This window comes from Trichoplusia ni, chromosome 2, assembly GCF_003590095.1.
Source record: "Trichoplusia ni isolate ovarian cell line Hi5 chromosome 2, tn1, whole genome shotgun sequence".
NCBI classification, from domain to species: domain Eukaryota; kingdom Metazoa; phylum Arthropoda; class Insecta; order Lepidoptera; family Noctuidae; genus Trichoplusia; species Trichoplusia ni.
In genome coordinates this window covers 14787760-14812506 of record NC_039479.1, presented here as the reverse complement: position 1 = coordinate 14812506, position 24747 = coordinate 14787760, and the positions used below count along the sequence as shown (strand labels likewise).

The 24747-nt window shown below is 34.8% G+C and overlaps 5 protein-coding genes across 5 annotated transcripts; 2 read left to right on the top strand and 3 right to left on the bottom strand.

The window, feature by feature from the left end:
• Window positions 1-46: 46 nt before the first annotated feature.
• On the top strand, window positions 47-3899 carry LOC113508349 (anaphase-promoting complex subunit 4). The gene is made up of 6 exons (XM_026891326.1): window positions 47-378; window positions 609-712; window positions 885-1076; window positions 1293-1830; window positions 2018-2217; window positions 2460-3899. Exons 1-6 carry the CDS (start codon window positions 270-272, stop codon window positions 3675-3677), a joined length of 2361 nt encoding a protein of 786 aa, XP_026747127.1. The 5' UTR covers window positions 47-269; the 3' UTR covers window positions 3678-3899.
• An 8-nt stretch (window positions 3900-3907) lies between these two features.
• Window positions 3908-5015, bottom strand: LOC113508351. Its single transcript, XM_026891328.1, has 3 exons — window positions 4699-5015; window positions 4351-4585; window positions 3908-4150 (listed from the first exon to the last, which is right to left on the bottom strand). The coding sequence occupies exons 1-3, from the start codon at window positions 4912-4914 to the stop codon at window positions 3918-3920; spliced, it is 684 nt and encodes a 227-aa protein (XP_026747129.1). The 5' UTR covers window positions 4915-5015; the 3' UTR covers window positions 3908-3917.
• Window positions 5016-5114: 99 nt separating this feature from the next.
• LOC113508352 (transmembrane protein 60) lies at window positions 5115-5658 on the bottom strand. The gene has a single exon (XM_026891329.1). It carries the CDS (start codon window positions 5541-5543, stop codon window positions 5136-5138), a length of 408 nt encoding a protein of 135 aa, XP_026747130.1. The 5' UTR covers window positions 5544-5658; the 3' UTR covers window positions 5115-5135.
• A 662-nt stretch (window positions 5659-6320) lies between these two features.
• On the top strand, window positions 6321-10667 carry LOC113508347 (COP9 signalosome complex subunit 3). Its single transcript, XM_026891324.1, has 10 exons — window positions 6321-6342; window positions 6424-6478; window positions 6577-6731; window positions 6898-6991; window positions 7202-7419; window positions 7689-7886; window positions 8054-8206; window positions 8480-8611; window positions 8864-9046; window positions 10547-10667. The coding sequence occupies exons 2-10, from the start codon at window positions 6424-6426 to the stop codon at window positions 10625-10627; spliced, it is 1269 nt and encodes a 422-aa protein (XP_026747125.1). The 5' UTR covers window positions 6321-6342; the 3' UTR covers window positions 10628-10667.
• A 15-nt stretch (window positions 10668-10682) lies between these two features.
• LOC113508348 (uroporphyrinogen decarboxylase) lies at window positions 10683-13072 on the bottom strand. The gene is made up of 7 exons (XM_026891325.1): window positions 12864-13072; window positions 12497-12784; window positions 12237-12395; window positions 11995-12138; window positions 11300-11455; window positions 11011-11178; window positions 10683-10937 (listed from the first exon to the last, which is right to left on the bottom strand). Exons 1-7 carry the CDS (start codon window positions 12879-12881, stop codon window positions 10794-10796), a joined length of 1077 nt encoding a protein of 358 aa, XP_026747126.1. The 5' UTR covers window positions 12882-13072; the 3' UTR covers window positions 10683-10793.
• Window positions 13073-24747: the final 11675 nt, after the last annotated feature.

The window sequence follows — 24747 nt, the reverse complement described above, 5'->3', positions numbered from 1 at the left end:
AGAAGTAGATGAAAAATCTGAAAAACAATCTAGTCATTGATTTTTGAAAACGTAGTACTTTTTTAAACTGTCCCTCTGTGTCTGTCACTAGTAAGCTAGTGTCACTTTTTAATGCCGTTGACGGACATTACTGTTTACTGAGATGTTTTGATTCTACCGCTACCAATTTAGCAGCAATTATTGTTTAAAGACTATCAAATAATTGTATACGCAGGCATGTACAGAATTGGATGATTATATTTAAATCAGTACAGTGAACTTATTTCAAAATGTATCACTGTGGAATGCGTCAAGTTGGGGAGAGACATGTTGCTTACAAAGTTGATCTTATGGTTTGGAGTAACCGTCTTGATCTTCTAGCTCTGAGCAATTTTAAAGGTAAACACGTTAATATCTTCTTATACTTTCTATGTACGAAATTTCAGGCAGTTCTAATAAAAGAACATTTTTGTTGTTCTTTTGATCTTTTTCATTCAACCTTCATTTAAATAAAATTCGATACTTTTCATATTGCATCAAGCATAATAATTCCATATAGATATCTTATATGGTATTGTACACTGAATTTTAGGAATTATTAAAACAATTGCAATTTATGTTTATTCTAGGAGAAGTACAAATACATAGACTACACTGGCAAAAAGTATGGAACCTACCACCTCCTAAAGAAAAAGTTACTGTTCGAGCTATGGCTTGGAGGCCTGATGGAAAGGTAAATTAATAAATCCTATTAAAAGAAATTAGATTCAATGATAAATGGGCTAGAATGGGGCAAAGGCTTATAATATAGTAGTGATGCTACTATATTATAAGAAATATTCTAGCCTATATATTATTTGGAAGCTTCACATAACTCACTAGAATTTTACAATTTGTCATTTCAGGCTCTAGCAATAGGTTATAGTTCGGGTGCTGTATATATTGTGGATATAGAAGATAAGGAAATCTTAGATAAATATGATTTGGAGCAAGAAAATTTAGATGAGTTTGATAACTCTAAACACTTTGGAATTACATGCATAACTTGGGCTGTGAGAGCTGATACTCTCGAGGGTGCGACCGATCCTAACATCTATGTATGTGATATTCCTTTTACATATATATATTCTTTAAGAAAAAGTTGATTGCATGTTATGTTTTCTGTTGGATGTAAGTATTACAAGACTTTGTTGATGATTTTGGATACCAAGAAACAGCCCCATCCTATGGTGATGATGGATTATGGGATTATATATTATAGGAAGATGAAAAAATTATAATTTATATAATATTTACTATTTCCGGTTTTGCAGGATGATGCTTCAATATTCCTTCAAAACTTACCAGTAACTGGTGAATACAAAAATCAGGCAACAGATGAGAATGCTAAGGATTTTAAGGAAATCCAGGCTCCCAATCAATTGAATATGTTATTAGTTGGTTACGGTAATGGCTACATATACATGAACATCTTTGGTAGATACCCTTATGGTACACTACATCTAGCACAAGTTGTAAAAGATGATTTTGGAGAATACAATATCCTGGATATCTGTATGTCAGATGACTTCAGTTTCATGCAAGTTGTATACATTGATAGACTGACAAACAATCTCCTTTTATCCTTAATAAACACTAGTGTTTTATCTGCATATGCTGAAGAAATGTATGTTGTTGCTAAGAAGCACAGTGAGATTGTGCGGTTGACTTCTTACCTTGATCAAACAATGATATCCATTACTGAAGCTTGGGAGCATATTCTGTTAGAGATGGACACTAAAATGGCTGATTATGCAGCTTCAGTGCCGGAAGGTGGTGTTTCTGCAGATTTACTGGAGTTACTTATGTTGGGTATGTTTGTTTTCGAAATTTTATACACAGTTATTTAAAAAAAAAATAAGTCACAAAATGTTCTTCCTATCTAAAACATATGGAGGACCACTGTTAAAAGCTTTTGTCCTTAGATGGGAATTATTAATTGTGTTAATGTAATTATATTAATTTGCAACTTCCTAATACTTACCATTTATTATTTCAGGAACTCCATCTGATGAATTAGAGCTGTGTCTGCTACAAAAGTTAACAGTAAATGATTTAAAAAAGTTTGGTAACTCAATTGAGCTAAGTTACTCAACTATTCAGAAACTAGTTCTGAAGCAGGTAAATATTGTAGGCCAAAGTCTCACTTATTACCTGTCTGAACTTAGAGGATTGACAAGGATACCAGATAGATATAAGGTAAGAATACATAATGATACATATTATCACTAAATATACAAAAATGCTAAAGGTCGCTATCCCAATGGCATTTTATTAACATTGGCACTTCTCCAAAGTTTGCGGAACGTCTATGTTCCACAGACGCGTCCATAATGTTAACAACCTGGAAGGTAGTCGCCTAAGTTTACCATTAAGGGAGGAGGTTAATTCGGATTAACAAGTTAATAAAATATATTTTAAATGACTGACTTATTTTTCAGGTTCTAGGTATTGAAGAACAAACTGTGACTGAAGCCATAAGGGCTTGCTGTGCATTCCTCAACAAGTGTCTGGAGTTGCAACAGGTGATCGACACATCTATGCGGAACTACAAGGCATTTTTCCGTTGGCTCTTTGTAGTCATTGTCAGATTGCTAGGTGAACAAACACCTAGCGAAATTGTTAAAATAACGCAGCAGGAACTTGGTCACATTGCTGAATTCTTATATAACTTTGACAATGTTCAAGTGGACAGTAATGAGGGATTACCAGAAAAACCTGTTAAATTTAATTTAGAAAGATTAGGCCAATACTTGGAAGATCAAGAGCTTACCATCTTGCCTGATGATGAAGATAATCCCTGGCATAAGTTCCTCAAAGATAACTCCTGCCTACTGAAGGATAATGATACTATATTTTCATTAACAGAATTCAAAAAGTTTTCACTAGTTCAACAACAAAAACATTTGAAGTCTTCTATTAACCAAGTATTTGATGTTGCCAAAAAAGACACAAGCAAATATTTTTCTGCTTTATACAACATCAAATGCTATGAAGACAAAAGTGGTGGAAAGCTTAGTGAATGTTTGAGAATCTGTCAAGCTTACTATGCGTCCGAAAATGGCTTTGTGATGGCATACATTGACTCCATGAATGTAAATGATGGAATCCATTTTATGTCAGTGAAGATTAAAGAGAAAGCTTGTGCTTTACTTGGTCAGAAGTACACTTTTTCAACTCTCATACTTGGTGATAAAAAGCCAAATGATGAGATGATACCAGTACTCGATTTACAATTTTATTCTTCAGAATATTTATCAGTTCTTACACAGCATCCACGTAATGACGAGAATTCTATTTTCATCCAAGTGCCTTTAGGTATTATACTAATCAATTCTCCTGAATGGGCCATAAAACCAAAGCAATTTCTGTTTCACGACAAACTAAACAAGAAAAACATATCGCCTTTAATAGAGCCAGGAGTTTTCAAAGTATTGGATAAAATGGATGGTTTCCGAATAGCAGTGTCGGGTGGTCGTAAAGTTGCAGTTGTTCTGTCTAAAACTCACAGAAAAGTGCGTGTTTTCGAAATGGAAATTGATGGTGATGACGAGGAAGATGAGACTTTGGACACAACACCACAATCTTTAAGTACCAATGACCAGTCCATACAATCTGATAAGAACAATGCTAGTACTGCTGCTGATGTAACCTTTTAATTTTCTTTATCCTGTGCTATGGAAACTAATATGAACTATTATTAATAAGTAAATAAAATACAATTGTAAACTAAAATAAAAACATCTTTTAATTCACAGTATAATCTTACAACTACATTATATTAGTACAATACTTAAAAATGAAGATTCATTAAGAATTACAATTATTTTACTATGAGTTATCTTAGTTAGTTATTAGTTTTACTAGTTTATCACAAGTATTTATATAATTTGCTAGTTTCAAATCAGACTTGCCTGTGGTGACTTTATTTGTATATTTTCAAACACTGAGTTGAAGTCTGTGTCTAAGCCCTGATTATCTATTCCATATAGAAGATGTTCTGATGATAGGTTCCTGCTTGGCCCTGGGGCCGGCTGACTGGGTGGCCGTTGTTGACTAGTAGTTGGTGTGGTAGTACGGTTATATATCTCATCACCTTCTCCATCTGCATCATCATCATCTATTTCATCCACTGGAAGAATAATTATGCATTATTATTTTAATTCTACAAAAAAAACAAAACCTGGAAATTGAAAATAAAACTATTTTCAAAATTTACTGTAAGGTTTGTTAAGACTGAGTCAACCTAACTTAGCATTATAAAGCATCTGGGTAGATTAAACTTGTTAGTAATTGATTTTTGTTGTAATTATATCAGATTACAGTCAATACCTGGTAACACCGCCCTGCCATCATATCTTTTCCAGTCCTTCCTTAAATTATAATACAGTACAGCACAGCCAATTATTACTACAATAGAGAGTACTATAGCTACTAGCTTGACGGCATCTATAGCAGAGAATGTTGAGCCAGTCACTATCATGTCAACCTGCCCAACAGTGTACCCAACGCCATTCAATTTCTTTGATATGCAGTGGTAGTACCCTGACTCCCTTGGAGAAACATCCTAAAAAATACAACAAGAAACTAGTGAGACACACTGTCTACTGCTAATGGACTTTATTTATAGCCAATGACATTCGGTAACCTTGAGAAAATTAGCCATGAACTTTTACTTACATGAATATGGAGCTTTCCGGAGAGGACTTCATATTTATATTTCTGTTCATTATAAACATTTCCTGGTCCAATCACATCTGTACCATTGAACAACCAAAACATAAAATTATGGTCTAAATCATTGCTGTGACAATTCAACACGGCTGTACTGCCTGCAGGCACCTCTTTCACAGTTAAACTTTTAATTTCAGGAATACTATCACCCATAGAACGCATTTTCGAATAGAATATAAAATAAACCCTTTGATGGAAGTGTTATATCATCAAATTTTCAAACCACGGCACAAATGATTTGACATGTGCAAACATACTCAGTCTCGATGAATGTGTGCCAAGTTTAAAATTATCTACACCAATACCTGTCACATGCTTCACCTTCAGTACAGTTCATTAAAGTCCAAAATAGCAGAAATCTGTAGGTTCATAGTGTGCTTGTTTTAGTATCTACTGCTCCCACTTGAGTGCTTTATTAAATGCATGAACACTTCCACACAAAGCACTGGCAGTAACATCCAAATAGGAGTCATGACCACATAAATAGGTAGATTAACCCTGGTGTATTCTAATTTGATGCATATGATTATTTGAGCAGCCATTTTCAGTCCTATTGCTGCTATATACCACACATTCTTGTTTATAGTTCCTCGAAACCTCTCTATGCCATTCCTACAGTGTGACACCATATGAAACAACACGTATATAAGTAAAATACTGTCGTAAACCCACATTGGTATAAAAACAATGAACCAATTCCAGTGAGTCCTAGATTCTAATCTAAGGCATAAGAGTATTAAGAAAACTAAAAATATGAACCATGTAAATAAAGCCCTATGTAAAATTGCCATTGTATCCAGATATATTTCAATATTTCTTAAATTGATGAAGTTCAGATAATAATAGCAAATACATCGAATTGATGTGAAACACGAAATTGACAAATATCACTTGACATTTGATAACTGTCAAGTGTCAAATACATCTGAAGAGTCTGAAACATAGATAATACATATAATACTGGTACTGAAAAGACTGGAAATCTTAGATAAAGAATCACAATTCTAAATCTGTGTGTAATTCTAAATCTATGATGGAAATAGAGTATAATGTCTTTGACTTGAAATGGAAAAGACATTGCTATAGTTTACCAAGGTATTGTATTTAGGTATTCCATTTTAAGTTTTGGACACAAAATGTCAATTAAATAAACAGGGTTTTTGTTCAAGAGTAGCGTGAATACGTGCATACCCACTGGATGGACCCAAGTTACCAAAATTGGGACCACTCAAAAGTTTGGGTAGTATTTTGACGTTCTCTGAAGTAGCATTTTTGCTATAACACAGTGGGCATAAAATAAACGTTAAGTAAAGCTTGCCCGATACATCAGAGAATACCGCAATAAATTCGAAAAAGCTGTTACTCAGTTCATCGCACACAAACGCACAGACAAACACGAGTGCCCATTTTCAGGCTCCATGTATTCTTCTCCATAATTCTTCCAAAAAATATTCAATGCCTACGATTTATTCCAACTGACTCTGTGGATGAGCGTGTGCTGTCAAATTCCATTTTGACAAGATTCGCGGATTCATTATCTGTCAGAAAAGGTATTTTGCATTTTTGCACATTGCTGCGGTGTTGAAAAAGGTTTACCAAATAATAATATATGATAAAGCCATATCAATATTGATTTTCCAATTTGTAAGATTGTAATAACCTTTATTTAAGATGGCTTCACCGCTGGAGCAGTTTGTTGAAAATGTTAGGACTATGTCGGCATCAGGTATAAATCTTATTGTTTCAGTTTGTATTTTCCTTTTACAATATTTTAATATTTATAAAGTTTTTAATTATTTACTTTCATATCGACAAATATTGCAGGTTCGTTTCGTGAATTATGTGAAGTAATAGGCAAGTCTGATGAGGTCTTACAAAGGAACAGTGCTCACCTTCCGACAGTTCTTGAGACACTTGATATCCAGCAACACTCTCTAGGCGTGTTGGCAGTCCTAGTTGCTAAATTTTCGTTGCAACAGGTAAGCTTGAAACTTCACAATAACAACAAAACTGCTAACTGTTTTAAGAGGGGAAATTTATTTTGAAATTTAAAACTTATTTTACCCTTGTTACCCTTTTTTTAAGAATTATGTAAATTCTAATTATGAACCTGTTTATAAACAACTGTAATATCAAATTTTACAGAGTGCCGATGTGGACAAGTCTACTATGTTCAAGCAAATCCATGACTTCATAACAAACTGTAACGGAGAACAAGTTAGGTTCTCACCAGAGCTTTGTAAGTTGTTAACATTATTTTAGTTACTGCAAAAATATACTAGAATCCATGTACAATAAATAAAAAGAAAATGAGTTCAGAGTTGAGTACTTAGAACTCATTACTATGAGCATGATTTTGAAATTCACAAAATATTAAGTTATAGCAAGTAATATACCTACTACTACCTACCTACATTTACTGAATAATATTTTGTGCATTATTTTTCAGATGCTGAACTATGTCACATCTTAACAAACTACCTTGTAGAAATTAAACAACCTATCAGAGGTATAGAGATACTAAAGAAAGCAATCAGAAAGATCCAGTTATTTGATTCGCAGCTGACTTCAATCCATGCTGATATTTGTCAACTTTGCCTGCTTTCAAAATGTATGAAACCAGCACTGGAGTTTTTGGAGACTGACGTCACAGGAATAAGTTCTGAGGTGATAGAAAAATAAATTTGTTTCTTTATAGACAATATTTAATACTAATCCAATGTAATGCATGCAGTTTAACAAGCTACTATGCACTACACATTTTTATGTTATCAATACCTTGTATTTAATAAGTCGAGATAGGAGGATCTTTTTTATACTTTGTGAGTCATTTATAAAATGCATGAAGATAAAAAGTCTTAATACCTTCTTGGTCTCCAATACTCATTTAGTAAGATTTGTTATTTAACATGTTAAAAAGATTCACCTTGTTTCAGTTGGGCGGCAACAATGATTCTAAGCATTTCCTTCTATATTACTACTATGGAGGCATGATCTACACAGCCATGAAGAACTATGACAGAGCCCTATATTTCTTTGAAGTTGTAGTCACTGTTCCAGCTATGGTTGTCTCCCACATCATGTTGGAAGCTTATAAGAAATACATATTAGTGTCATTTATTCTACATGGCAAGGTAAGATAAATAATTTGGTGCCTTCTTAAATTGTGCATAGGAATTTAATGCCTATTGTTTTGTTACAACAAGAAACAGTTTCATTATTATCATATTCTGAAAAGATAAGATTGAGTTAGATGTCCTGTGACTTCTACTAAAAATTGCATTTATGATGCCTTTTACAGATTTTACCCATGCCGAAATATACATCACAAGTGGTGTGCCGTTTCCTGAAGCCATTGTCAGTGGCTTACCATGAACTGGCAACTTCTCAGCATGCAGCCATAAAGCATCGGGAAACATTTATCAGAGATAAAAACATGGGATTAGTTAATCAGGTAAGGTAACTTGTGTAGTCTAACTACACAAGGTTCTAACTATTTTAGAGGATTTCAGTATAGATTAAAGAATTAATCAACTCTTTTAAATTAGCTATTTTCAATAGACAATCTACTTACATGCTGTAAAAATATGAGGAATAACTGTCCTGCAATAACTCAGCTAATAATTTTTATGATACATAAAAACCATTAATAAACAGAAGTTCTTTCAAAGATTTTAAGGGATAATTTAGTTTTTGTATTTTATACTAATTTGGTCTATTTTTATAGGTTTTAAGCTCAATGTACAAAAAGAATATACAAAGGTTGACCAAGACATTCTTAACATTATCGTTAAGTGACGTAGCAGCACGAGTGCAGCTGCCCGGTCCGACGCAAGCAGAAAGTTACATTCTTAACATGGTATGGGAAACTTCGAACATATAGTAATATATTATACATCTTCCTTTAGGTACAAATCACTCGATTCCTGGAGTCGCAAATTGTATGGCCCTTGTTTAGGTGGCGCACTCGAAAACTTGGCGAAAGTAATAAAGTAATGGGAAAATAAAAAACAGTGTCCTACACTTCTACAGATGTGATTCTGAACTTATTCTACTACTATACTGTTTAAGTCCTAAAATTAAATAACTGAATATCTACTTGTTTTAACAGATCGAAGAGGGAGAAATATACGCGATGATAAATCAGAAGGATGGCATGGTCGTATTCTTGGACAGTCCCGAGAAGTACGCATCGCCAGAAACATTGTGTGTATTGGAACAGCAAATGGCGGCCTGTACGAAACTACATCAGTATATACAAGAGATGGACGAACAAATACAAGTTAACCCTCAGGTAAGATGCTTTGTATTTATGTTTAAGTTATGAGGACTCCTGAATTTACTTAGCCATGCCTCTGTATCAATATCATGATTTGAAATGGTATTCAACTTTATACTTTTCCGTATTACCTTAAGATATCAGCCGATACTCATACACGTATTAAAAGCTCTGGTATATTTACACTGTGAAAGTACCTAGCTAAGATTCTATCTTACATTGGCGAAGTGATTACGGCGTCATTTCTCATGGTAGGAATTGCATTCAAATGAAATCAGCCTTTGCTTTAGTTGCAATAATAGTTAAAACTCATGTTCTAAATACTGACTCGATTGTTTTCTTCTTTAATTCAGTACGTGGTTGTGATCGCGCGACCTTCGCTACCATCAGATGTCAAAAAGATAAGCACTGGCACTTTTGTGTTTGCCTGAATTTGATAATTACTTAAATGTCTTTAAAGTTAGAACTGTTTAACTCACTCAATTTTAATGGTCTTGGAATGAGTTGCATGAAACTGAGGTAAACACTTAGCAATCGAGTCTCTAAAACCATTGAAATTTGCAGTAAGTATAAATGTTCTGCTCAACGGCCGCATAAACTGTTCGATATTGCAAAAATAAATATACTGTTAGGTAGAGCTTTACTTGTTGTCATACTATAGTAAGTTCCCAATCAGCATGATATCTGTCCCACAATAGATGTTCGATCACTGCATATCTTGATGTGCTCTGTTCTAGAAAAGCCGTTGATTCCGGCTGGAACCCTTTCGCTTTATATTCCAAATGCAGCTTATCTTCCATTGTTACCCTTTCACATATTCTTGAGCTTAGGTACCAAACATACTTCCTACCAATGTGTACCTACACGAAATTCGTTTAAACTTACTCACGTAAGCTTGTTTGCACATCAAGACTGAGTAGAGCAAAAAGGCATGACATTAAAATAATTAATAATTGTCCCAGAGTAGTTTCAATTGCCTGTTAAAAAGGTAAACAAATAATTCTTTGAGATTAAATACTTAATTCCCGATTAAACATGCGTCATCCCGCTCTGAGCTCTGTACGGGTACTGGCCGGCCGGCCGGGATAAGTTGAATTCACAACAAACCAACAGTACGATGACTTGCGCAGTGCAACCCTGCAAATATCATGCGTTTTGCAAGAGCGATGTGTATAGCAAAGTATTGATTTCCCGTGCAACTTGTGTTTTCGTGTGCGTGAATTAAACTAGTTTTTATTCGGTTATTAGTGCTTTCCGGTGTATAATTAACAAAATCGCGAATAGAAGTTTATATCTACATCGTAGTTACTTAATAGGTACTTTTACATCGTGTATTAAAATAGTTTTTTACTTTTAAAATAGACTGATTTTAATTTATTGGTGATGTTTTAAGGGATAATGACTTAGCATTGCGATTTGTAATTTTAATTATTGAAAACAGATTCCGTCATTTGTTGATTAAAGCTTTAAATATGTTTGGCCAAAATAGGGTAAATGTATGAATTATTGTTTCAGTACGTCAAGAAGTCTGTAGGGAGCCACGACGAGGATATTCCAGCCACCAGTCAGAATTCAAAGACTACTTATTCTATGTAATAATATAGATACTCATTTTATTAAATAGTTACGTAATTAATTAAAAAAGTTTCAGTTTGCCTTATTCCCATTCCTTTATTTTTGATATCATAACATTCATTATATTTTCACCACAATATAAAAAATATGCAACACAACAACAAATACATAGAAATGTACATATTTATTAAAAAGCTTCATGAATGGCCTCTGTGAAGGCTGTCATACTTTCCAGAGGAGTTTGCGGAGTTATTCCGTGTCCCAAGTTGCAGATGTATCTGTGCTTGCCAAACTTTCGCGCCATTTCTATTGTCATCTTTCGAATTTCCTCCTGAAATAACATTTAAAGAATAAGTCATGTGTTTTAAGCTCATATTCATCACAAGTAATGTAACAATACTTACAGGTTGCTTATACAAGTCTTGTGGATCAAGATTGCCCTGTAATGTGATATTTTCACCCACAGCCTTTCTGGCTTGAATAGGATCAACAGTCCAGTCTATTCCTATTGTTTCATAGCCTAAGTGGGCCTGAATATCCAGGGAATGTCCACCACCTTTTGCAAAAACTGTCTGTAAGTAAAATATTACAAGAGCAATGAGAATTTATAGAAATAATAGTTAGGTTGCTATTTTATATGGATTAAAACAATTCTACTTGTCAAACATCTTTAAAAATAAAATGTCTTCTTACCATAGGAACTTGTTCTAGAGATTTCGCTTCAATCCCTTGTCTAACGCCAATTCTAATGTCTTTGAGATAAGGTGCAGAGAATTCAATAAATTGCTCCCTTGTAAGATGGTCAGCACTTGATTCAAAAACTTGCAACAATTGAGCACCACTTTCAACCTGCAAATTTTTAATAAATTACCACTTGAATAAATAAGCCATATTTTATAAAACATGTTCTAAAGACTTTGACATCATTGTTTGTTTTATATGAGAAATATTTATCTGTAATTTGATGTCAATTTTAAAGATACCATTCAAATGTTTCCCCCAGTTATACTCTTAAAGGTTTTCAAAGGTTTTCAGTATCATAATAAGACAAACTGGAACTGTGAAATACGATAGGTACATAAGTATTTTTTATCGAGATACTTTAAATTAACATAATTTTTGTATCAGTAAAAATTGCAATCAATAAAAATATCTGCAAAATCATCATGATATCTTAAATGTATCTAATTATAAAATCTATGGTCCACTACACTACACTGCTATATTCTACTTAAACCAATATCTAAACCCTGTATTGACTGATAAAACTTATCTATCAAAAACAAAAAATTAAAACTTTGAATTGATTACATCATACTAAATTATTTTCATTGAAATCTTGCTTCACATTTGAATATTACCCTTACATAGCTTTGTAGAATCCTTACCTGCATTAGAAGATAATCAATAATGACATTTGTCAATATTTTTAGTAGTTTGTGGACATCCTTAGGGTATTTTTCAATCCATTCCTTAGTCTTGGACATAGTTTTACTACCACCTCCTTCTATCATGTAACCCATTAGTGTGAACTGAAATGATTAAATCATTTTTTAGAGATGCCAGACACTTTTAAATGTTTACATTTTATTTTGCTTGCTTTGAATTTAGAAATGAGGTTTTTACTAACTGGCGCTCCGGTGAAACCAATCAAAGGCACTTTGCCTTCAATTTTGTGTCTTGTTAGAGTTATAGCATCACCAACATAAGTAAGTCTTGAAACAGCACCTTCTTGCTGCAACTGATCTATTTCAGATGGATCTTTCAAAGGACTAGGAAACACGGGGCCCTGAAAATTTGTGTTTTACTTAGACATACTGATCACATGTATTCATTTATTTTTTTGATAAAATTTTAATAATATTTATTGATGTATTACGTGACACTTACTAAACCAGGGTGCATTTCTACAGTCATCCCAAGAGCTTGTGGAATAACTAGAATGTCACTGAAGATGATGGATGCATCTAAGTGTGGATATCTTCTTAGTGGCTGTAGGGTCACTTCACATGCCAATTCAGGCGTCCTGCACACTGTGAAGAAGTCGTGTTGGGCCCTGACTGCCTGGAACTCCGGTAGGTATCTACCGGCTTGCCGCATCACCCATACGGGGACTTTATCAACCTCTTTTCCGAGCGCAGCGCGCAGTAGCCTATCATTTTTCAATTCTGGAAAATTCTGTACAATATTGCTTCAGAATGTGAACTTTAAGTAAACGTTAAGAATACGTAATTAAAATAAGTGGCACAAAATATACCTTATTAGTTAATTCCATTGCTAGTATTATGTCAGGTTCTGAGAGGGAATTTAGCTTCGTTTTAGGAGTTTTTTCGAATTGTATTGTAAGAATGATAGTTTACGATTAATACAATTGTTCGAGTTTCAACACTTTCAATCAGCCGCTTCAATGACTCGCACAGTAATCGAATCGGTAGCCGCTGCTGTTATCACTGTCAATCTGTCACTGTTGTCAGCCAGCTGTCAGATTGTCATCATGTCAGTTCGACAGTTTATATGGTCCAATTTACGTTCTAAACAATATTTACTATGCATTAAACGATATTACTATGGGCTCGTATTTTACATTGTTTATCTAACTTGTTACCAAACTCAGGTTCACAAAAACCAAACTAAGATTGTATTTTATTATTATAAATACAAAATAACCTATAGTTTATTGCTTATTCAACACCTAGATGGCGTTAGTAGTGATACTGTATCAATGTTGTGTTTTTTTTTATATACGTATGAATCAGTACCAAGGAATATTTAAAAAATTGTTGGTACTTGATCTTAATAATGAAATTCATTTTAAATACTGGTCGCACTTTTTTTTTGTTTGTGTGTATAGGCAAAATATTACATGTGTATGGATTCACCGATGATAGTAGGTGTAGTAGTACTAAATGTAGTATGAACCAATTTTATCAATGGTTACTGCTAATTTTATTACTGAACCAGGTCACATAATCTGAGAGTCAATATTTTTTTAAACTACTTACGTTTTTTGCAAATGAGAATGAATATTCAATTTTATATTCGTGGTTAATCAAATGTAAACACAACTCACCTCTGGCAGGCACTACTATCATAATAGAAAATACACAATGTTTGCGAGTCTCATCTACCTGCCCTCACACTTATATCAAAATAAAAAAAATACAAATGAGTAGAGGTCTACGATAACGCGATGGTTTTTGTGGAACGACACAGGGCGACCTTTTACATTGTAGTTTTTTTTTGTATCAAACCTTTATCCCACTTTCCTAATAAAGTTTATTCGCCTAACATAAAGGAAACACGTCCCAGTTTCAAAATGACGTTCGACGTTGATTTGAATTCTTGTTTTTGAGAAGGTATCTTTTCCTGCGTTGTTTGAAAACAAGCATTAAACTTAATTTATTTTGCCGAAGTGTCGCATCTTTCTAATGAATGGTTTGCGAAGTTATCTGCAGTTGCGTGCCTAGACAACCTTATCCCATCCCTCACTTTATTTGTATTTAATGTTAATTGGGGACTTATGACTCTTCCGTACCTACCTATTGATTTATTCTAATTTACTATCATTTTTTTTTATTTAAAAAGACATGGCATCCCTTCCCTACCCTTCGTTCGGTAACTGTAATAGATCTGTCTTTTTGCTCGTTATATTAAATTTTATTTCATTCGACTTATGATACGTAAACGTTTTTTTTGTCTTTGATATCGTATTGGAATGGCACTTGTCGTCTTTTGATATTAGATCTGTCCTTTTGATCAAACCGTGGGGGCACAGGTGCTGTGACTTGCGCATTCTTTGTGCAACTCCGTGGGATCCGTGGATTCTATTCACAATATTTATTTTAATTTGCGTATAACTGCCTTAAAGCTCACTTTTTGCTTATAACTAACATTGTATAGTAACTACCTAAATTAATCTGTGCGGAGTTCTAGGCATTCTAACCTTCACTTCTGATGAGAAACTGCACTTCATATACCAGAGTCTAATAGACATGTCTATGCCAGAATTACTGTTGAGGAGAAATTAACTTAGCCAGCTGTTTGCGTTTGAGGTAGCACAAAGATAATAAGTACATAATTAGGCACTCAGCAAAAACATTTCCAGAGTCAAATCATAAAATACTGTGGGAACTCAACTTTTTTCGAAATTCGAAATCAAAAAACAAAGGCAGAAGATTATACGCAATAATTTAGCCGGTCCCGTTATATCTCAAATGTTTTTTATTTACTAAAAAAGTTAATGGCCAGTATCTGCGATTTCTTTCCAAAGAATTGGACTTTTTTTGCACCAGCCTATCATTTTGACTATGTTCACTGGGCCCAGTGGGAGTATCAAAAAAATGAACACGTTATACTAAACAATGACTTACGAATTTTGCAGACTGCATTTCTCTGACAAGTTTTTGATGAAACGATTCATGTGAATTGTAGTCAAAGTATAAACACAAATATAAGTCGTGTTAAGAATATTTGGTGAAAACGTGAAAACTAAAAGAATTGATATGTTTCGTGAGATTGTATAGTCTGCAACTTCAAAGTGGTCTGGGTGGAGGCTTATCTACGAACAACACGCTAATATACACAATATTCTTCTATTACTGTTTTTGTAATTAATGCCAATCTCTTTCATCTGCTTCGTTAATTAATACGGTGTGCATAATAAAAGCACAGTTATTTTGTACAAATCCACATGCTATTATTTAGTTTTTAGCAAGTAATAAACATGCAATGCAGCCATGGGACACGGACACATAAAATGCGATCTGTGTTCAGGAAGATTAGAGATTGTACCTACATATTTACATAAAATCAAAGTTCAAAAGTGTAATTTGCAGTTAAATTCAGATAATGAAGTGGTAATACAGCCATTTTAAGTCCATTTCACAAAGTAAGTGTATGATATGATAACCTAACGATGACGTGTTCCAATTTTATTCGATCCCATAATTTTTAGTGACGTCTGCAAGCGAGGAAGGTGCATTCGGCGTCGGCGGCGGCAATAGCGAACAATTGCCACTAATGCAGGCTCAATTTATTTACGAGTCAGTCGCTAGGGGCGCATGAGAACACAGATCATGCTCTACTATGGAGTAGTCTTGTTTTTGTGATGGTTACTTAGGTTTAGATTCCATTCACATAGTAATGTTAGTTATTTCGTCTACAAATTATACCTAAATATCATAAAGACTAGGATTGTATTCTCAAAAATCATTTCAATATTGACTACATATTTCAGAGTAATCAAGTTATGTCATTATTTTACGAATTTTTATTTTTTGAAGTTACTTGAGAAACGGACAATGAAAGTAATTAGTCGTACCTAGTCCTTCCATTCTTTGTTCGATATACGAATCCATTATAATTATCTTCATTACAAAATTGTTCTATAAACATAGTCTGCCCTTCAATACCGATGTAATCGGCGATATTTAGACGCCGCATTGTTAATGGCGACCTAATGTCATATAGCCTTACCATTTGTAATTGTAATAGTAATTGCGTATTTATAAAAGCAGCACAGAACGTTTAATGTCCGATCAATGGCAATGATAGATCAACGAACTCACTTCGCTTTGAACGCGGAAGAAGCCGTGGAATATTGTTCGTAGTGGACGGCTCCAAGGTTTTCCTTGTGTGTAAACAGGAGGAGGACATTGACTCAAGCAGTGTAAACAGTTCCTTATCTCAAGCTTCGCCGCAACGTAGCCGACGAGTCGCTCGCAGCTTTTATCTAAAACTAAATTGTAGTTAGTAGATAGACACGTATTATGGTAGGTATTGGCTGTACGGGTATGGCACGGTCTGTGGTATGGCAACTGGTCTGGCTTGGCTATTTATCTTTACAGTTTAAGAAAAAAATAGCTCAAAAGCACCATTTTTAGATAGATAGAGCTGTCTAGCTTTATACAGGCATACAAGTAATTAGTCTCTACTAGGCAAAGTTTAAACTTGAAGAAACGTAGGTAAACAGGATAAATTTTAATAACAGATGGATAACTCAAAAATATCTTTACAGAAATCTTAAAATACGTCAAAACCTATATCTGGTTAGATTCTTATTCGCTTCCATCTTGCGTCAATTACAACATTGAAAACGGTTAAAACGGAGTTCGTTATTTCACGACGTTGCCAACGTATATTTTACACGGAAGTATGGTTTTGGGTGCCGATTATGATCTTAAGCAAGGCGGGTGTACACTAGATACAAGCGCGCTTGATAGTAATTTAGAAAGCTGTTTTTTGCCGCTATGGGCAGCTGGCCACCAATCAAAATGTGCATTGTGCAGTGAGGGTTGATGCTTGATTGCCGACTCATGACTCTATGTTTTGATAAAAGAACTCGACTTTGAATCTTTGCTGGCCATTCATTTTAAAGGCTGACTAAGTAGTAAACTGTTCAATTCATTGATTCTCTTGATCAATTGAAGATTCAACAGTACCGTCAAGCACTTTTAGGACATTAACGAACTCTTGTTTTATCAATACAGGTCAAAATACAGATAACTTTCTGCTTAGTGTTTCGGTAAAATTACGTATTGCCGTCTATTGTATGATGCGTAGAAAACCACAACCCGCATCGCGATATATATTTGTTTGTACTCTACATGACAATAGGGCGATGTGAATACGCAAATGCACGTGCACGATATTAAACCGATGTTCTCTAAATCTCAATGGCTATGCGCCACTTTGCGCAACCAAATTAAATTTAGAGGATTTTAAATGATTCCGTGATAATGATAGATGATCCCTTATAAAAAATCTGAAAAAATAACAAAACTATTTAACTACTGAAGATACACATTGTAGAATTATTACTGTCTGAACTCTACATTAAAGTAATGTAGGTAGATATATAAAATCACTGCTAAAAAAGTACCCAGATATTCGTGATTTCTACTCACACTCTGGACTGTAAAAAAATACCCGCTGAAAACCAAGGCCCATTTGTATTTTATCGAAGGAAATTTGTATCTTATTGTAGAGACGCAATTACTTAACAATGCACATGAATTGGCCACGTGTAAGGCTCTGCCAGCAGTAAGTACAGGCAATTGACGGTGAACAAAACAGATGCCTATTAGTTTAATCTAAATAAGTAGGTACATATACGGCTTGCATTTTATAATGAGGCGCGGAGGGCGGCACCGGGCGAGGCGCGCGGCTCGCGGCCCGCGGCCCGCGTAGGCGGCCGGAGAGCTTGTTTTGTACTTTTTTTGCCGCTAGCACGCTACCCTTCCCTCGCTATGTAAGCCGATCGTCTTTTTTACTTCTCTTGTACAAGTTGCATCGTTGCAGGTAAATAGTGACCCTACGTTTTCTTATTTCATTCGCCGCGGATGAATTTTATACTGTCCACGCCTACGTGTTTTCATTTGGGGCAATTTTATGCTGTATTAATTTTAAGGCTCTTGTAAGTTTGATATTAAATAATATTTTGCTATAAACAGGCAACGTTCTTAGAAACTGTGTGTTTATGATTTCCATATTTAGTATTAGTTACTTTGGGCTCATAGGAGCCTATTAGCAATAAGAAAGATGCAATGGTAGAGATGTTGAATACAAAATCATCATCATTTTGAAAGCAAACATAAGTAAAACTATACTTATTATAATACTTAGTCAGAACCGCAAATGCTATATCAGCTCAAATCATAAAACTTACTACTTTTCCTGACCTACACTCTTAGATTTAATCAAAAGCATTATTAAATTTAGAAACTCTACCATCGCCATAACAAAATATTATTGGCTATTTTGATCGCATCAAAATTCCTTAGACGAATAAAAGGTACCTACAACGAGTCACAAACAAATCCCGCCAACAAGCAGCGAGCTCACGACTTACCTAAAAAACTACATAGTCAAATATCCTTTGCCTGCCGCGGTCTGCGTAAACTCACTGCAAGGAACGCACACTATGCGATTTGTTGGAAAGCAGTGTGATTCCTATAAGAGAATGGATGGAGCGGAGAGAACGGCACCAGTGTGTAACGTTCCCCGGAATTTGGGTTCGGGGTGAATACCCTCGAGCCGGTAAAAACTATTTTCAAGGTTAGGCTGTGTTGGAGGGGAGCGTGGCGGGTAGTGCAGGGCGAATTCGGCGCGGTGCGGGCGCGGGCGCGGGCTGCGGGAGGGAGAGGCGAGCGCGGACGCGCCGAAATGCTGATAGCCCTCCGCCCCCGCGCTCCGCCGCCACTCCTGTCTAGTCGCTGCACCCTGGCTGTTGCTGACAAACGGACACTTCGCGCGCATCATGCATTTTGGATTCGGCTTTCGACTTTGACAAACAAATGATCTGACTTATCTTTGTGTAGGTCATGATTTGATGAGCGATTCTATGTTGGTATTGTTGAATATTGATCATCATTGTTTAATTACAAGTAAACTCTAGTTTTTAAGTATAATGTTTTCATAAGTGTTATTCGGAATAAAGGATCCTGTAAGGCTGAAAGTTATCGACAATCTGGTAGTATAGGTATACCAGGTTTTGGTGATTCTTGGTGACGATTGCAGTTTGCGTTATTGACGAATATTTTAATAAAGAAATAGTTGTAGCTTTATTCTTTATCGTTTTTAGTAGGTTCAATAGTGCATAATGTTAGCACTTCTTTTTTGCCAAAAATGTTCAGTATTTTAACTCTGAATGCAGTACGTTAGATAATTGAATTGAAATATCCAATCAGGATGATATATTAATCAGGTTATATCGTATTAGTAATGTGTTTAGTTAGGAAACAGTAACGCTGGCCGAAACCTTGCGTCGTCGGCTATTGCTCCCCTTCGTGTAATTCGCCATTAGTCGCCGTTTGCACTCGGCTTTTTACCTTAATGAGCTCCCCCTGTTAGCTTCTCGCGGCACGCACACGCACCAATACGCATTTTTGTGCAGCAACCCCTAACAACACGAAAAACGTCAAGGATAAAATGTACGCAAGTAAAAAATGTTGCAAATGGCTAACGAACTTCTCCAAAAAAGTAAAAAATTAACGTATAAAATAATATATTAACAAATCCTCGACAATGCCAAAGGGGAGCATTAGCGGCCAAGGGTGACACTTCCGTAGACTGATGGTCTTCTCACTTCCGGTGGATAAAGTTAGAATTGTAAAATTTACGTATCCAACGGGTACATTGCGCTATTTTGTTTTAAAACTTAAGCAAAGAGTGAAGTAGGTTCCCGGCCGTTACGACTATGCTAAATCTGCGGTCTAGCATCTTTTCAAACCAGTCTAAGAATTAGGACAACATGTTGCTAATTTATCGTTATTAATAAGTTATTATGTACGATCTGAAGGTTTCCAATTTACTAGATATGTCAAAAATATGGCGGAGCAGGAGAGACATCTTTAATTTGTGATCCAAAGGGTTAGTGAGAGTTTTTGCCGTCATTTTGGGGAAAGGAGAACAGGTTGCTGTGCACCCACCTGTCGTGTTGTCTGCTGTGTGTGTGAGTTGTTTATGTGAATTTTATGTTATTTGGCTCCCTGGCCTGTGTGAATGTTGAATAGTAGCATGTGGACACTGATGTAACGTTTACATAACATGTCTAAATGCTTCTAGCTACGAATTATATCACGAGATGTCGACGACCATTGACAACAAAGTTTGTCGCGACTCGAATGCCGAGTTTAAGTGAAGATGATGCGGCACTTCGTCGTTAGGTTTGTTTGTAAAGATCCCATCAACTGCCTTCATTGTAAAGTTATTGCGCTAGAGCCCTCGATGATATTTAATTATAATTTGACTTTCAATTTCTGTCAAATGATTCCCGAAAAGATTTTAGTCAAACTATGAGGGCGAATTTTTATTTAGGCTTCGCGTCATACATAACAATTAAGCGGCTAGCTTTAGGATAGTGCGTGCATTGGGTGCGTGCGATAGCGATCTCGCGCGCCCCTCGGGCTCCGCGCCCGCGCCCCGCACTCCTACAAAACAACATTCTAAGTATTTGTGAAGCAGAGGGTTTTTTGCGCGAAGCCCGAGGGTGGCAGAGCGCAATCGCCCGCCACCGCACAAAAAACACTATTAAATAACTCAACAGAACCGCGGGGCGGATTCGTGATCGTGATACCGCTGAAATTATAATACCTACGGTTTAATTAACGTTAGCGACAAAAATTTTACATGTTTTTATATGAAAGCTACTGCGTCCACCGCGATTTGCTGTGCGATTAAGTATGCCAATTAAAAATTCGAATGTTGGCTTTTATTGTTCAATATTTTTTTGGAATTTGTTTTTATTAATATCTATTTTACAGCTAGTGGTTTTAAAATTACATTAGTATTTTTACAAACACGTGGAGCGAAGCGAAGATTCTTTCTCAGTTCGTCTCTGTCAACCTGCTTGTATACAGACGATGAAAAAACGCGATAAAAACTCACTCTCCGTATGCCACGACGTTGAGATTTCCCGCCAACTCGTGTGTGATTTACGAATAAAATTAAAAAGTAAATAGAGGCTACGGTCCGAATCCGGTCAACAGGTAGATCTCTTTGATAACCTCATCCAAAAAACTTACAAAGTTTAAGGCCATTCTTATTGGAAAACAAAAAATGTGTAATTTACATTGCATGGTTAAATATCTTAAGACAAAGTGAATTGAGGAGCCTCTACAGGTAAGTTAATACCCGGAAAGTAAATCGTACCTATCCAAATGAAAATAAAATTATCATTATATCTCTTGCAACTCGTTTTAACCAAATCCGAGCTATTAGACTGAGGGAAGACGTTGATGGCCTTATAAGGGCGAATAATTATAACTACGACGCAATGCACTATGATGCGATTCGCTAAGTGACACAGAATCCGATAACGGGCTGTAATTTTCGTATTGTATATTGAAAATTAAATTTTAAAAAGAAGAACACTTATTGGCTAATGTTAGAATTCTGAAACGTACTGAAACGCCAATCATTTGCTATCGGTGTAATTTTCACGTTTAAATAATGTAATTTGTCTGTCAATATTATTGAAGATTTTTTTAATAGTGCTACAAAAATAAACCAATATTTACATTTTATAAATTCAAATGGATACTCTCGTTATAATATAAAAGTTTATCGGTTCCACATGTAGAGAGTTAAGCCGTGTTGCTTTATAGGTAAGGAGTTATTACGTTTAACGATGTTTGTACACCTTGGGAACGATGCTGAATTAATATGCGATGTATTACAAGGTTGTTATACATCTGTATTTGTTTAGTTACATATAATCCCCTTTATTATAACAGTTTTATAAGTCTTCAAGCAAATGCATAGATTACAAACAATTGATTTAGTCTTAAAAACTACAGGTGTGATAGTGATAGATAGAATATTAAAAGTGGACACCAAACAGTATAATAATAGGATATCATGACAGAAGATAGTTTGAAAGTAAGTTGGCCTATGTCCAACGGTGGGTCATACAAGGCTGATGATGATGATTTAAAAGTCATTCAATTTGAATATTTATGGACAAAAGCTGTCTTAAAGTTTTTTTTAATTCGCATCTTGTTGTTCGATCGTATACTTGCTATGCTTTATACAATTACAGACATAGTTACAGGCTGACAATAATTCTAACCTCAAAAATAATTTTACACATGACCGTTGACAATATAGATTAAAAGTTATGATAAAGTGACATTGTAGTCATTAACTATGTTTTAGCTAATATCGAATATGGCTCACTAATGATGGGGATGTTTGTCATTTTTCAGTAGCTATAATAATGATGGGTGATAAGGGAAAGCATTAAAATATGCCTGCTTTAATATGCTGCTATAATTTGTTCCGCTGTTTTTTTTTACAGCTAGAAAACTAAGAAAACGATGAAGAAGGATCAGGGAGCTGCTCGATACTTAAAATTCGAAAATCGTAGCTTAATTAGTATATAATCAATACGAGAATGTGGTAATAACTAATTTAACAAATATATCATGTTATAAACATGCACCTACCTAATTCACAAACAAAATATTGTTGAATCTAGGACTGTTTTGCTTACGCAACCCAAGATTTTTTAAACAGTACCTCATTTACGAAAATAGTTTCACAATACGCAGTAATTTTATTTTCTTTATCATTCATTTAGGTATGCATTTGTTTATATTTGTAAGGGAAACGTGCGTTTCTTATATTTGGGTAGAAACCTTACGTCCACCTCGTCACGCAAGATTGGCCGAGATTATTTATAAGCCTTATTTGTCACCTTTTTATGAGTGTACTTATTTTCTATGGGTTTCATTTACGTAGCTTTTATTTTTACAAATTAAATGCTGAATAATGAAGAAATATGATGCCTTGCAAAGAAGTAGTAGGTATGAACTTGGATATTGAAGCTTTTTCATGTTAAAACGTTCAAAGACATATTTTGTTAAACCAAAAGGACCTAAGAAAGATACTGACAGAAGTTTGGTAAATTTCGCAGATATTATCGATTACTTTATAGTAAAGAAAGCAAGACCTTTAGAAGCAATGAGTTTCAATGATCGAGAGTTCAGCGAATTAATTTAAAACTAAATAATATTATTTTAACAAAAAAAAAAACAATCAACTGATTGCGATTACTGTCATGAACTTAATATTTTTGTGATAGGACCAAATGACATAAGTTTTCTTCCTCTTAAAAAAAATGAACATAATCGTTTCATCCAATGCGAGATTCGAACGAAGGCAACAAACATAAAAAATACAGACAAATTGAAAAGCTCTTCCTTTTTAAAATTGGTTTTAATATAAAATAGAGTAAGCATAAATGATACTACAGATTAGTAGGTATCTACAGACCATTGATCATCAACTGTCAGTCTATAATGCCCACTATTATTTTTAGATTGCAATGGTACAATTTCTACAATGTAAGTATCTAGTGGGTCACACATTATTGTAATGAACAATAACCATACATTATTAAGGAGGCACTTCTTTTAACTACAATTGCATTTATTTATTAAGGTCAACGTAGGAAATATGTGTTATTATGTTTTATTTACGACGAATGTAACTTTTTCAGACTACAAGACTACTTTAAAATAAACAATTATAGTATTCACTCACTCAATCAATCTTTCTTTTAAAGAATCCCTTAAAAAAATTACAGTCTTCTATGTAGGTTTCCTGATGCTTTGTAGTTTTTAGAACTAAAATAATTACCAGGTTTTGAGGAGTTTTGAGTTATACCATTTTACAAAAATAGGAATAATTGGATAACTTTACTCTTTATGACCTAAAAATAAGTACAGAAAAAGTAGAGCTAAGATTCCATTTTCGGGCCGCATTTCGACTACACGTTGATGGCAAAACTGAAGCATCTGTGGAAGATGGTTTCTTTCGACACTTCGGCAACAAGCCGTGTCAAATGTAATGGTTTCAGTTCATAAATCACTCAATTATATGTTTGTGAGTAAACAAAAAATATCGCAAATCCCGGTTAAGTAACCACGGTCATTAATCACGAGTCGAGTTCGGCCACAAATGGTAAATTATTCGGTAGCGCTAATGATCTCGATATGTTGATGGTACGCATTTAGGGGCTCTACTTAGACCTGATCTTAAGTTGTGCTTTTAAAGTTAAATATTTGAATGTTTCAACAAGTTCCTTGGTAATGGAATGAAATCATTTCGTCTGTAAGTAAGATATACCATCACTTTTACGTCTCTTGTTTTGATAATTCTGGAGTCGATATTATTATCTCACTACCCTGCGAAGTATGTAATTTGAAAACAAATTTAGAGGTGGCAGATTTTTTTAAAGTCCACTTATTTTTAAAATGTCTTCTGTTAAACAACGAGAAACATTTTCAGTGCAGCGATTTAACATCAAAGTGACTGAGGTAGAGCCAATACTGCGATAAATTTTGCCATCTCAATTGATATTAGGTTCAACAAATTTTGCATACGCGGGCTAGGTAGCAAATTCAATTATTCTAAAATCAAAACAAAGACCATACGATACTTAAAATATATAGCATTATATGAAATTAACCTCGTACCCAATGAACTGAAATAGCGCAGTCTAGGCCTGCACGCTACTTACCGTGATTACCTCATCTATAATGCAGCTTGTCAATGTCAGCGGCTTAAGACATGTGAAATGGTTTGCATTATAGGTTCAGGGAACCGAGTTCATTGATAATTCATGATTCGCGTTCTTC